At 39.2% G+C, this 14,204-nt stretch overlaps 1 protein-coding gene across 1 annotated transcript; it reads left to right on the forward strand.

Annotated features, from left to right (window-relative positions):
- The first annotated feature begins 9,814 nt into the window (after positions 1-9,814).
- Positions 9,815-13,886, forward strand: LOC308631864 (G1/S-specific cyclin-D2-like). Its single transcript, XM_081263413.1, has one exon. The coding sequence runs from the start codon at positions 9,910-9,912 to the stop codon at positions 10,774-10,776; it is 867 nt and encodes a 288-aa protein (XP_081119539.1). The 5' UTR covers positions 9,815-9,909; the 3' UTR covers positions 10,777-13,886.
- Positions 13,887-14,204: the final 318 nt, after the last annotated feature.

A 14,204-nucleotide genomic window follows, 5' to 3' on the forward strand; every position in this document is an offset into this window, starting at 1 on the left:
TAATTCTTGTGCTATAGGAGTCTTATCAAGGAAGTTGGGGCCTAATCCCACATGATGAAGATTAGAACCTACTTTTTCTTCTGTTAGATAGAGAGTCTCTGGTTTAATTCCTAGGTCCTTGATCCACTTTGAGTTGAGTTTTGTGCATGGTGAGAGATAGGGGTTTAATTTCATTTGTTGCATATGGATTTCCAGTTTTCCCAAAAACATTTGTTGAAGATGCTATCTTTTCTCCAATGCATGTTTTTAGGCCTTTGTCTAATATAAGATAATTGTAATTTTGTGGGTTATTCTCTGGGTCCTCTATTCTGTACCATTGGTCTACCAATCTCTTTTGGTACCAATACCATGCTGTTTTTGTTACTATTCCTCAGTAGTATAGTTTAAGTTCTGGTGTAGTGATGCATCCTGCTTCCCTCTTCCTGCTAAGGACTTTTCCAGATGAATTTCATGATTGTTTTTTCTATTTCTATGAGGAATACCATTGAGATTTTGATCCGAATTTCATTAAATCTGTATAGTGCTTTTGGTAGTATGGCCATTTTGATAATATTAATTCTGCCTATCCAAGAGCAAAGTAGATCTTTCCATCTTCTAAGGTCTTCTTTGATTTCTTTCTTTAGGGTTCTACAGTTTTCATTGTATGGATCTTTCACCTCTTTTATTAAGTTGATTCCCAAGATTTTATTTTTTATTTTTTGAGGCTTTTGTAAATGGGATAGTTTCCCTCATTTCTCTGTCAGAGGATTTCTCCCTGACATACAGAAATGCCTTTGATTTATGGGTGTTGATTTTATAACCTGCTACTTTGCTGATTTCATTTACTGTTCTGGAAGTTTTCTGGTGGCGCTTTTTGGGTCTTCTAGGTATAGAATCATATAGTCAGCAAATAGTGCCAATTTGAGTTCTTCTTTTCCTATGTGTATCCCTTTCTTTCATCTGTCTAATTATTCTGGCCAGTATTTCAAGAAATATGTTGAATATAACTGGTGAAAGAGGGGCATCCCTGTCTTCTTCCAGTTTTTAGAGGGAATGCCTTCAATTTTACTCCATTTAGAATGTTGTTGGTCTGGGATGGGATTGTGGCTCAGTGGTAGACACCTTGCCTAGCATGTGTGAGGCACTGGGTTTGATTCTCAGCACTGCATATAAATAAATGAATAAAATAAAGGTCCATCAACATCTAAGAAATATTTTTTTTTTAAAAAAAGAATGTTGTTGGCCTGAGACTTAGCATAGATAGCCCTTACGATGTTGAGATATGTTCCTGTGATCCCTAGTTTTCCTAGTGTTTTGAACATGTAAAGATGCTGTATTTTGTCAAGTGCTTTTTATGCATCTATTGAGATGATCATATGATTCTTATCTTTGTGTCTATTGATGTGATGAATTACATTTTTTGATTTCCGTATGTTGAACTAACCTTGCATCCCGGGGATGAATCCCACTTGATCATGGTGCACAATCTTTTTGATATGTTTTTGTATTCAATTTGCCAGAATTTCATTGAGAATTTCTGCATCTATGTTCATTAGAGATATTGGTCTAAAGTTTTCTTTATTTGGTATGTCTTTGCCAAGTTTTGGTGTCATGGTGATATTGGCCTCATAGAATGAGTTTGGAAGTGATCCATCTTTTTCTATTTCCTGAAATAAATTGTAGACTATTGGTATTAGTTCTTCTTTAAAGGTCTTGTAGAACTTGGCTGTGTATCCACCCAATCCTGGGATTTTCTTGGTTGATTGTCTTCTGATGGCATCTTCTATTTCCCCATTTGATATTGGTATGTTTAAATTGTGTATATTTTCCTGATTCATTCTGGGCAAGTCATGTGACTTAAGAAATTTGTTGATGCCTTCAATGTCTTCTATTATATTGGAGTATAATTTCTCAAAATAATTTCTAGTTATCCTCTGTATTTCTGTAGTGTCTGTTATGATATTACCTTTTTCATCACATATGCTGGTAATCTGAGTTCTCTCTCTCTCTCCTCTTATTTAGCTAAGGTCTGTCAATTTTATTTATTTTTTTCAAAGAACCAACTTTTTGTTTTGTCTATTTTTAAAATTGTTTCTTTTGTTTCAATTTCATTGATTTCAACTCTAATTTTAATTATTTCTTGCCTTCCTTTGCTTTTGCTGTTGATTTGTTCTTCTTTTTCTAGGGCTTTAAGATGTAAAGTGAGGTCATTTATTTGTTGACTTTTTCTTTTTTTAAAGAATGAACTCCATGCAATGACCTTTCCTCTTAGAACTGCTTCCACAGTGTCCCAGAGATTTTAATATGTTGAGTATATGTTCTCATTTACCTCTAAGAATTTTTTAATCTCCTCCTTGATGTCTTCTATGACCCATTGTTCATCAAGTACCATATTGTTTAGTCTCCATATGATTCAGAAATTTTTATTTTTTATTTTATCATTGATTTCCAATTTCATTCCATTATGATGTGATAAAATGCATTGTAGTATCCCTTTTTTATTTGCTAAGAGTTGCTTTGTGGCATAGTATATGTTCTATTTTAGAGAAGTATCCATATGCTGCTCAAAAGAGAGTGTATCCACTTGATGCATGTTGAAATATTTTATATATGTCCATTAAGTCTAAGTTATTAATTGTGTTATTGAGCTCTATAGTTTCTTTATTCAACTTTTGTTTTGAAGATCTATCCAGTGGTGAGAGAGGTGTGTTAAAGTTATCCAAGATTATTGTGTTGTGGTCAGTTTGACTCTTGAACTTGAGAAGAGTTTGTTTGATGAACATAGCTGCACTATTATTTGGGGCATATATATTTATGATTGTTATGTCTTGTTGGTGTATGATTCCCTTGAGCAGTATGTAATATCCATCTTTATCCCTTTTGATTAACTTTGGCTTGAAGTCTACTTTATTTGATATGAGTATGGAAACCCTGCTTGCTTCTGCAGACCATGTGAGTGCTATGATTTTTCCCAACCTTTCACCTTCAGTCTGTGTAAGTCTTTTCTTAACAGATGAGTCTCCTGTAGGCAGCATATTGTTGAATCTTTTTTTTAATGTAATCTGCTAGCCTATGTCTTTTGATTGGTAAGTTTAAGCCATTAACACTTAGGGTTACTATTGAGACATGGTTTGTATTTCCAGCCATATTTGTTTATTTTTGTTATTTTAACTTGACTTGGATTTCCTCTTTGATTAGTTTTTCCTTTAGTGTACTACCTCCCTCTGCTGATTATTATTGTTGTTTTTCATTTCCTCTTCATGAAATATTTTGCCAGGATGTTTTGTAGTGCCAGTTTTCTAGCTATAAATTCTTTTAAACTTTTTTATCATAGAAGGTTTTTATTTCATCTTTGAATCTGAAGCTTAATTTTGCTGGATACAAGATTCTTGTTTGGCTCCCATTATCTTTCAGAGTTTGAAATATGTTGTTCCAGGATCTTCTAGCTTTCAGAGTCTGTGTTGAAAAATTTGTTGCTATTCTAATTGGTTTCCCCCTGTATGTAATCTGATTCCTTTCTCTTGTGGCTTTCAAATTCTCTCCCTATTCTGTATGTTGGGCATTTTCATTATAATGTTTCTTGGAGTGGATCTGCTGTGATTTTATACATTTGACATTCTGTACGCTTCTTGAATTTAGTTTGCAATTCATTCTTCGTGTCTGGAAAGTTTTCTGATATTATTTCATTGAACAGATTGCTCATTACTTTGGTTTGGACATCTCTGCCTTCCTCTATCCCAATAACTCTTAAATTTGGTCTTTTGATGCTATCCCATATTTCTTGGATGTTCTGCTCATGGTTTCTTATCATTTTCACTGTGCTGTCCACATTCTTTTCAAGATGATATACTTTATCTTCATTGCCTGATGTCCTATCTTCTAAGTGGTCTACTCTGTTCGTGATGCTCTCATTTGAGATTTTTATTTGGTTTCTTATTTCTTTCATTTCAAGGATTTCTGTTTGTTTTTTTGGAACCTCTATCTCCCTATAGAAGTGATCTTTTTCTTGTTGGATTTGTTTATGTATCTCATTGTCAAAGTGATATTTTACTGCATTTATTTGTTCTCTAATGTCTTCCTTGAGATCCCAAAACAATTCTGTGTGAGAGCCACATCCTACCCACCTTCAGTTACCACCCAGTTAATCTAATCAGTGGGATTAATTCACTGGTTGATTAAAGATCTCATAACCCAATTATTTTTCCTCTAATCCTTCTTGCAATGTCTCACACATGAGCTTTTATGGGACACCTCCCATCCAAAAATTCTTGATGAACACAAATGCAAAATTTGTTAATAAAATATGGGCAAAACACATCAAAAGCATGAAGAAACCATCGAATGGGTTTCATCCCAAAGATGTGAGATTGGTTCAATATATGGAAATAAATAAATGTAATTCACCACATAAACAGGGTTAAGGAAAATAACTATGATTATCTCAATAATTGCAGAAAAAGCATTTGAGAAAATATAGCATCAATTCATGTTTAAAACACTATAGTAACTAGGGATAGAAGAAACCTCCTTTGACATTGTAAAAGATACAGATGACAAATCCCTGGGCAATAACATACTGAACAGAGAAAAAATGAAATCATCTGCTCTAAAAATAGGAACAATAGAAGAATTTCCACTCTCACCACTCGTATTCAACGTAGATTGTGAAACTCTAGCTAGAGTAATCAGGCATGAGAAGAAAATTAAAGGGATACAAATAGGAAATGAAAAGCTCAAATTATCTCTGTTGATGACATGATCATATATTTAGAAAACAAAAAAAAATTCACCAGAACACTTCTAGAGCTGATTAAAAATTTAGCAGGATACAAGATCAATGTAAATAATCAATCACTTTCCAATATACTCAATAATGAATATGCCAAAAGTGAATTTAGGAAAATTATCACAATAACCTCAAAAAATACTTGGGAACTAATCTAATAAAGGAGATAAAGAACCATTAAAATGAAAACTATAGAACACAAAATAAAGAAACTGAGGAGCACACAAGAAGATGAAAAGACCTACCATGTTCTTGGATAGTCAGAATTAATAATTAAAATGGTTGTACTATCAAAAGCATTATAAAGATTCAATGAAATGCCCATAAAAATGCCAATGACATTCGTGTCAGAACTAGCAAATGCTGTTCTAAAATCCATTTGAAAAAAAATACCCATAATAGCCAAAGAAATTCTGAGCAAAAGAGCAATGCTAGAGGCATCACAATACAGGACCTCAAATTATACTGAAAAGCAACAATAATTTCATACTGGACAAAGGCACCAAAGACAGACAATGGAGAAAAAATAGTCTATCAACACATGATACTGGGAAAACTGGAAATCCATATGTAGAAAAGTGAAATTAAACTTCTACCTCTCATCCTGCACAAAAATAAACTCAAAGTGGATTTAAGATTTAGGTACTAGAACAGAGACCTTTTTCCTAATAGAAGAAAAAGTAGGACCAATTCTCCACATGTTGTCTCAGGACCTGACTTCCTTAACCAGACTCCTAAAACACAAAAAATAAAATCAAGAATCAAAAAATGGGATGGGCTCAAACTAAAATCCTTATTCTCAGTAAAGGAAAAAATAACAGGAAGAGAGAGCCTACAAAATGGGAGAAAATCTTTACTGCATGCACCTCAAATTAGCACTAATCTCTAGGATGTATAAGATCTCAAAAAATTTAAAACACCAAAACCACAAATAGCCCAATCAATAAATGTTCTAAGGAACTGAATAGATACCTTATAAAGGGAGAGATATAATCAATCAACAGACATCATTTGTTTGCAAATCAAAACTAATATTTCATCTCACTCCAGGCAGAATGGCAATTATCAAAAATACAAATATTAAGTGTTGACTAGAATATTGGAAAAAAAGGTATACTCATGTGTTGTTTGTGGGAGTGCAAATTAGTGTAATTACTCTAGAAAGAAGTATGGTGCATTGAACAAAGGAAAAGAAAAGATACACTGGAGCCAAGGCATGCCATCTATGTGAGATAGTGGCACTGCCACCCCACAGAGGGGAGGGATAACACAAACACAAAGGATAATGTTGGCATGGGAAACCTGCAGAGCAGCAGAGCCTCTGAAATTGCCCACACAGCCAACTGGTGTTTGAAAAGTGCTCTGTGATTCTCAACTGCCAAACACACAACTGAGGTGAGACATTCTGAAGAAACCACATTGCAGCTTCCTCCTTCAGGAACCAGGAGATCACAGCTCATACTGCTACACTGACCAGACAAGCACCTACCAGAAGGTGACTGAAACAAGCATGGAGAAAATCGTACCCAGAGGGATTCAATTCAGAGATACGGACAGGAGTGCAGTTCACCTTCCCTTTCAGTCTGGTGGCTCCCATGACCAGTTGAAGTGTGTCAGGAAACTGAACAGGTGTGTGTGTGTGTGGGCGCACTTGTGTGTATGTGTGTGTGTGTGTGTGTGTGTGTGTGTGTGTGTGTGTTATCCAGGGATTTCACTGTGAAACTGAGTCTGGGAAGGCCACATTCACTGTCAGTGAAGTGTGTACAACCTGGGGAGGTTGGCACCCCACAATACCAGAAGAAATTTTAGGAAGGCCATCAGAGGATCAGCATCTGCCCAGCCCTGGGGATGAGATGATCTGACCTCTCCAGAGCAAATAACCACAACAAACTCCCAACACCTGATTAGGGCTAAACCCCAACCACCAGTACATCACACTCTGCATGGATTTGGGTCTGTTGTAGTCTGGAGAAAACTCCACTTGACTCTCCCATTCTCTCCTACCTTATACAGGTGAGAAGGGAACCTGCAAGCTATTACACACAGCTTCAATTCCACTTCACTACAGCTGACAGCCCAGGGAGGAGCACAGAAAGACTGTTTAACAACCCCAAGTCCTTGTGTGCTCCCAGGGGCACAGAGTCCAAGAAGAAGGGCAGTGCTGCACAAGCAATGCAACAGGTTTCACCACCTGAGCTCCAACAGCTATTTTCATTGTGACTTCCCATTCTCTTTCTCCTTTCGTTTGTTTGTTTGTTTGTTTGTTTTTGTTTTCTTGGTGTTCTTATTCTGCTACTTGATTTGTGGATATACATTCATATACATTTTTTTTCCTTTTTCTCAGTTTTATGTTCATTAATTTTCTTTGTTTTGTCATTTGAGGATTAGAGTTTTTGTTTATTTGTGGACTTTTGTTTGTGTCTACTGTCTCTAAAAAACTCTCTTCTCCATCTCAACAGCCAGTTTCTCTTGTTATTTCATTCTCTATTTATTTACTTCTTGTCCTCCTCCTTCTTACATTTATTCTGCTCTCTGTTCACACTGTGAAAATTCTAACATTTATTTTGCCTTCACATCCCATTTCCTTTTCTCTTAATGAACTCTATATTTTGTGATCCTTTAGAACTGTTTAGTTTCTAAATTCCTAACCCCGCCACCCACCCTCCAAGGTGCTACAGTTGTTAAGCACTGCAGATAGATTAGCTGACACCTGATGTGTTTCTGAAGGTGGATCTTCTTCAAGGCATTTATTTCACTGCTATCGCTGTTGGCTGCTAAGCCTGCCATTCCTCTTTTGGTGGCAATTAGTGCTGTAGATGTCACACTCGGCACTGGGTGTGTGTTTCAATGCTGTATACAAGTTAGGCTGTTATTATTGTTCCACTCTCCTTTTTCTGTGAGGTGCTAGGAACCTACTGGAAAACCATAAACTCAAAGAGCAGAGAATCTCCAACTGAGCTACTTCCAGAGACAGAGAACCTTGCACTACCCATAAACCCCACTTGAACGTCAAAGATATATTAATATAAAAACTATGTGAAGAAAATTTCCAGACTGATGACCAGGCCCCAAGTAGGAACAGTTATGTGGAGACCTCAGATCCCACCCAAGGACATCCACTCCTATGACAGAAACACGGGCAGTTAACTTGTGTGATACTGTGGAGACCACACCTACAAGGAGTCTTAATGTAGACAGCTTCCATACTCCTTTAGGATATAATCTCCTTAAGTGAAGAGCAATCACAGAGGGCACCCCCTCATAGTCCACCATATAAGACACAATTGCAGGACTGCATGGTCTACAAGCATCCCACTCTTGTGATACCTACAGGGGAAAGTGGAATCCTCAAGCTCTGCCACAATGCACATTACATTAAAATACACTGGTCATCACCACAGAACTACTAGAGAAAGTTACTTCAAAACACACTTCAAAATATATTGAAAAATTCCAAACACCCTAATATCCCTGAACACAATGCCAATAGAAGGATATGCCCTAAATAGGACCACACTCTAATGGAAGAGAAATGCACAAAACCCAGCACAGGAATACAAGAAACATGAAAAAACAAGGTAACATGATTAACTCCTAGGCTTTATAACTCAACTGACTTCAGTGATACTGAAATTCATGAAATACCTTATAAAGTATTCAAAGAAACAATTATAAAAATTATCAATGATGGGACTGGGGTTGTGGTTCAGTGGTACAGCGCTGGCCTGGCATGTGAGAGGCACTAGATTCGATCCTCAGCACCACATAAAAGCAAATAAGATAAAGGCATTGTGTCCAACTACAACTAAAAAGTACTTTTTAAAAATTATCAATGGGAGCTGGAGTTGTGGTTCAGTGGTAGAGTGCTCACCTAGCACACGTGAGGCACAGGATTCAATCCTCAGCACTACAGAAAAATGAATTAATAAAAAGTAGGTATTGTTTCTAACTACAACAAAAAAATTAAAGATTTTTAAAAAAATTATCAATGAATTCAACAACAATTAAAAGAACCAAAGGAAGGGCTGGAGTTATAGCTCAGTGCTAGAATGCTTGCCTGGTGCACGTGAGACACTGGGTTTGATCCTCAGCACCATACAATAATAAATAATGTAAAGGAAAAAAAAGAACTGAATAAATTAAGGAAGTGAGTGCAGGATATTAATGAGAAATTCAATAATGAGATAGTTATATTGAAAAAGAAACAAAAAGAAATCTTGGTAATAAAAGGCAAAATAAGCGAATAAAATGTTTTCTTGAAAGTCTCTCTAACAGAGAGGAACATGAATAAGGTGGATCTCAGAGCGGGAAGACAAAGTGGTCAGCCTTGAACATTCAGACAGTATTAATGAAAATAAATAACCATGACCAGAATACACAAGAACTCTAGGATAACCTTAAGTCACCAAATTTAAGAATCACCGGTGGGGGGGGAAGGGTGGGGAGATGTAGGATAATGGCATGGATAACATATTCATGGAATTAATAACAAAATTTCCTGAATGTTGAGAAGGAGAAGGACATCCACATTTGGGAAGCATTCAGAAGCCTCAAAGGACAACATTTGAAAAAAAAAAAATCTCTCCTTAACACATTACAATTAAAAAGCCTAACATACAGAGTAAGTGCAATGTTTTAAAAGTCTGAAACAGAAACATCAAGTCCCTTTTAGAGGCCAGGAAGAATTACTTTATCATTTCACAGGTCAAACTCTAAATTGAAGAAGGGATTGGGAAGGTATGTTACAATCCCTGAAGGAGAATAACCATCAGCCTAGCTTGCTTATATCCAGTAAAACTATCTGTCAGGATCACAGAAGGAATAAAACCTTCCAAGATACGTAGAACCTAAAAGAATTCATAAGTATTAAACCAGCACAACTGACACTCCTTCAAGAAATACAACAGGAGGTTTGAAGGCGAGGACCGGTGCGAGTTAGGCAGCCCCTGAGGCTCTGCTCGCCCACCGTCCATCCCTTCCTCTCTTCTCTCCCAGCTTCTCTCTCTGCCCTCATCTTTCCCCCGGAAACCCCCGATTTTGCCAAAGGAAGGAGGTAAGGGGAACCCACGCCCCTCCCCCTCCGACAAAATAAAAGAAAACTTTTCCAGTCGGAGAAATCAGGAGAACGAGTCGCTCGGCTGGCCATGGAGCTGCTGTGCTGCGAGGTGGACCCTGTCCGCAGGGCCGTGCCGGACGGCAACCTGCTGGACGACCGCGTCCTGCAGAATTTGCTCACCATCGAGGAGCGCTACCTTCCTCAGTGCTCTTACTTCAAGTGCGTGCAGAAGGATATCCAGCCGTACATGCGCAGGATGGTGGCTACCTGGATGCTGGAGGTTTGTGAGGAACAGAAGTGTGAAGAGGAAGTCTTCCCTCTGGCCATGAATTACCTGGACCGTTTCTTGGCTGGGGTTCCGACTCCGAAGACCCATCTGCAGCTCCTGGGTGCTGTCTGCATGTTTCTGGCCTCCAAGCTCCAAGAAACCATCCCGCTGACCGCGGAAAAGTTGTGCATTTACACCGACAACTCCATCAAGCCCCAGGAGCTGCTGGAGTGGGAATTGGTGGTGTGGGGCAAATTGAAGTGGAACCTGGCTGCTGTCACCCCTCATGACTTCATCGAGCACATCCTACGCAAGCTGCCCCAGCAGAGGGAGAAGTTGTCTCTGATCCGCAAACATGCCCAGACTTTCATCGCTCTGTGTGCCACGGACTTGAAGTTCGCCACGTATCCGCCATCGATGATCGCAACTGGAAGTGTGGGAGCAGCCATCTGTGGACTCCAGCAAGATGAGGAAGTGAGCTCTCTGACTTGTGATGCCCTGACTGAGCTGCTGGCCAAGATCACCAACACAGATGTGGATTGTCTCAAGGCCTGCCAGGAGCAGATCGAGGCTGTGCTGCTCAACGGCCTGCAACAGGTCCGTCAGGAACAGCGTGCTGGATCTAAGACAGAGGATGAACTGGACCAAGCCACCACCCCTACGGACGTGCGGGATATCGACCTGTGAGGCTGCCATTCGGGCCCAGGGAGAGAGGCGCGTTCATCACCTGCTCTCTCCCTCTCTCTGGTTATGTTTTGTTCTTTGTGTTTTAGGATAAAATTCTGCTCCCACCTAGATCATATTTAAAGATCTTTTAGAAGTGAGAGAAAAAGGTCCTATAACAACGGAATAATTAAAAAGCATTTGGTGCCTATTCAAAGTACAACATAAGGGAATCCCTTGTATATGCGAAGTTATCATTTGATTATGTAAAAGCAATAGTAAAATGCTTACAGGAAAACCTACAAAGTAGCTAGCCTGCAACATGGGAACAAATTAGAGAAGACTCTGTTTTACATGTTATGAACTAGTGCATGTGCCCCCTTTAGTGGAATCGCAAGAAACTGTGCATGCCATTTATGGCATGATTAGATTGCGAAGCAATGAACTCAAGAAGAAATTAGAAACAAGAAAGCATGATGGGGAGGGGGTACAAAGCAACCTGTCAACACAATTGGACCATTTTGGAGGTAGAAGCACCTTCACGCCTAACCACATGTTCCTAAGACAGGAACAATGTTGGATCTCTATGTTACCTACTCTTACCTACAGTACCTGCTACCTAAAAGAGATGTTGGGTTTTGCCAGTTGGACACAGGTGATTGGCTCCTGGGTTTCGTGTTGGGTGACTTTCTGCTTCTTCTTCCAAACATGGTTCATTGCAGACACCACTATATTGTTATCTAATGAGGAAATTTCGCTATGGTCCATAACCAAAACTCATCTGAAATGGAGGCAGATGGAGACCAAGGGCGGGATCTAGAATGGAATCTTCTATGTTATGGAAGAGGGTGAGGTGACCTTGGCATCCCTTATTAGAAAAAAATAATAATGATTTTTGGTGCTGATTGGCATGTCTGGTCCACAGTTTAGCATTGTTATAAACCATTCCATTCGCAAAGCACTTTGAAAAATTGTTCCGGGGGGATAGATGGGATGGTTTATGCAAATTGTGCTGAATACTCCTTCCCTCTTCTCTTTTTTGCCCCTTCCCTTCCTGCCCCAAGTCCGGTTACTCTTCATTTCTGGAATCTGGCATTTTCTGGTACATAGTTCTAGTACCCCTGCCAGGGCTCAAGAGACAACTCTTTCTGCTAATATTCCCATCACACCATTCCTCAGAAAAGCCTAAAAACAAAGGTCTGTTACCATTTGATGGCATAGAAGGATCTGAATTCCCATCTATATATACTTCTCCTTTGGACATGAAAGTTAATTGCTGGTGCAAAGACAGATAGACAGCCAAACATCAGGGTGTGGCATTTTGTTCCCTTTTCTGTTTTTTTGTTAATTTTATTGCAAAGTTGTATTCAGCGTACTTGAATTCCCCCCCCTCCACTTCTTAGAGGAATTCAGTTAGCAGAGGGTTTTTTTTGTTTTGTTTTATTTTTTGGGTTTTTTTTGCACAATTGTAATTGACAGGTAATGAAGCTATTTGTTAAAAGATTTGTCTTTTTTTAAGTAAAAAAAAAACAAAATCAGAACAGGGCTGCTTTGAAGAATTATGTGCAGATTCTGCCTTGTTTCATAGTATGAGGGTTGAAGATGGAGAAACATCTAAGGGTCTCTTATCTTTCATTTTATTTCATTCAGTTTATTATTATTTTTTTTTGCACTGCTAAAAAGCTAAGATCATTCATCCTTATTCACATTAACAGTACCTAGCTGTAATGTTTCACAGAGTGTGCTGCTATTTTATAAACATTTTTATAATATATTATTTTACTGCTTAAATTCCAAGTCCTGAAGTAGGTGGTTGAGATATGAGTTCTTCGTACTGGAAAAGCCCTTCCATAGTTTGTTTTCTTCGGGTAGCAGATTCATGGTTGGTTGTTTTTTTTTTCTTTTTTCTTTTTTTGTTTTTTTTTTTGGGGGGGGGGTTGGTTTGGTTTCCTCTGATCACATTCTTCAAAGACAGAATATTCTTTACCTCAGGTTTACTGGACAAAAATCAATAAGTACAAAGGAAAATGGTTCACATTTTTTTTTGTTTTCATAATACCTCACAACCGTACAGTTTCTGCTTGGGAGCCCACTCTTGTGAGGAATAGAGCAGGCAGGAGGGGCAGCCGAAGGCCCCTTCAGGAAGGCAGGAAAGATTTGGCCCCCAGGTCTCACACCTGGGGACCTTTTCAGTTTTGAAAGTCACCAGGCTCCCATTTTGACTCCGGTATCCTCATCATGATGGAAAAAATACATTGAACCCAGGGATCCTCCCTCCCTCCCCCTCATGGCAGACATTCAACCCGAACATCATGCAATGGACTAGGAACTCGGTTCCCACAAGGTACCAGGTATCAGGAAACGATGAAAACAAACTCCAGCAGGCTGTTTGGAGATCCTCTTCTTGTAGACCTTTCAGAAGCAGGGCCTTCGTCTGCTTAAGGCTCCTTCATCTTGGAAGCTTCTCACTTCCTCCTCTGTCTTTCCCCTTCCCTGGCATGGACCCCCCCAGGAGTAAGATGGTCTCCATGATTCTCCTAGGTCTGAATCTGTGGGCGGATGAGTCTAGGGCTGGTGGTATCTATGGTGCTTCCTTCTCTCACCTCTGTTCTTGGCTGTGGCAGGTAAGCACCATGCAGGGGCCAGGTCCTCTCCCTTGGTGGCACTCAATGGTTTGCAGGTTCTGAATCACATTGAAATGGCATGATGGGAAAAACAGGTATGACGAGTAAGGGCTGGAAGTTGAAAGGAGGCAAGGAGGCTGCTTCTCTGTCGAGGTGAATTCCAGGTGATCCAGTCTCTCGGGAAGTGTGTTGTGGAGGGTTCAGGAATTTGTGAGTTAATGCAATCCTGAAATGAGAGGGAATTTCTGGTGGGTCAGTGGGTGGTAAATTCAGAAGATTTGGAGAGGAAAATTGAGCAGCCAGTAGTTAGCCAGTCCTCTATGGGGAGCTGTCCCCTAGAACCAGGAGACTTGAAGCCCAATGAGAAAACAAGGTGCACCTTTATTTAACAATGACCAAACCGTGGTCTTAAACAAAGCAGCAAATGACAGGATCTGACAGATAAGGAAGGAATAGGCCCTGAGACTCTACCCACAGTCTGTAACTGTCCACTTTTCCTTGAGCCCAGGTGACACTGGACACTTCTAACTTTTCCCCTTTCCCATCCTTGGGGCCTACTGTGATAGTAGGTATGGGGCTTTTTGGCTTTTCTGACACAAAAGAAGGAATCCTGGATTCATTTAAGTAACTGGAACCCCCTTCGTGGATTTGAACTCCTTGGTAGGAGTTTTTATCCCAGTGGGGTTCAATTCTCCCCATGGATTGATTTGAACTTCCTTTCCCCCACCTTTCTTTCCCTCTTTCTCACCACCCGATAAAGGGATTCCAGATTTATTCTTTTCCTACCTTACCATCTATTCTTCTTTATTCCTCTTTTGTTGTTTTTCC

Source organism: Spermophilus citellus (genome assembly GCF_964194105.1).
Source record: "Spermophilus citellus genome assembly, chromosome: 12".
Classification (NCBI taxonomy): Eukaryota; Metazoa; Chordata; class Mammalia; order Rodentia; family Sciuridae; genus Spermophilus; species Spermophilus citellus.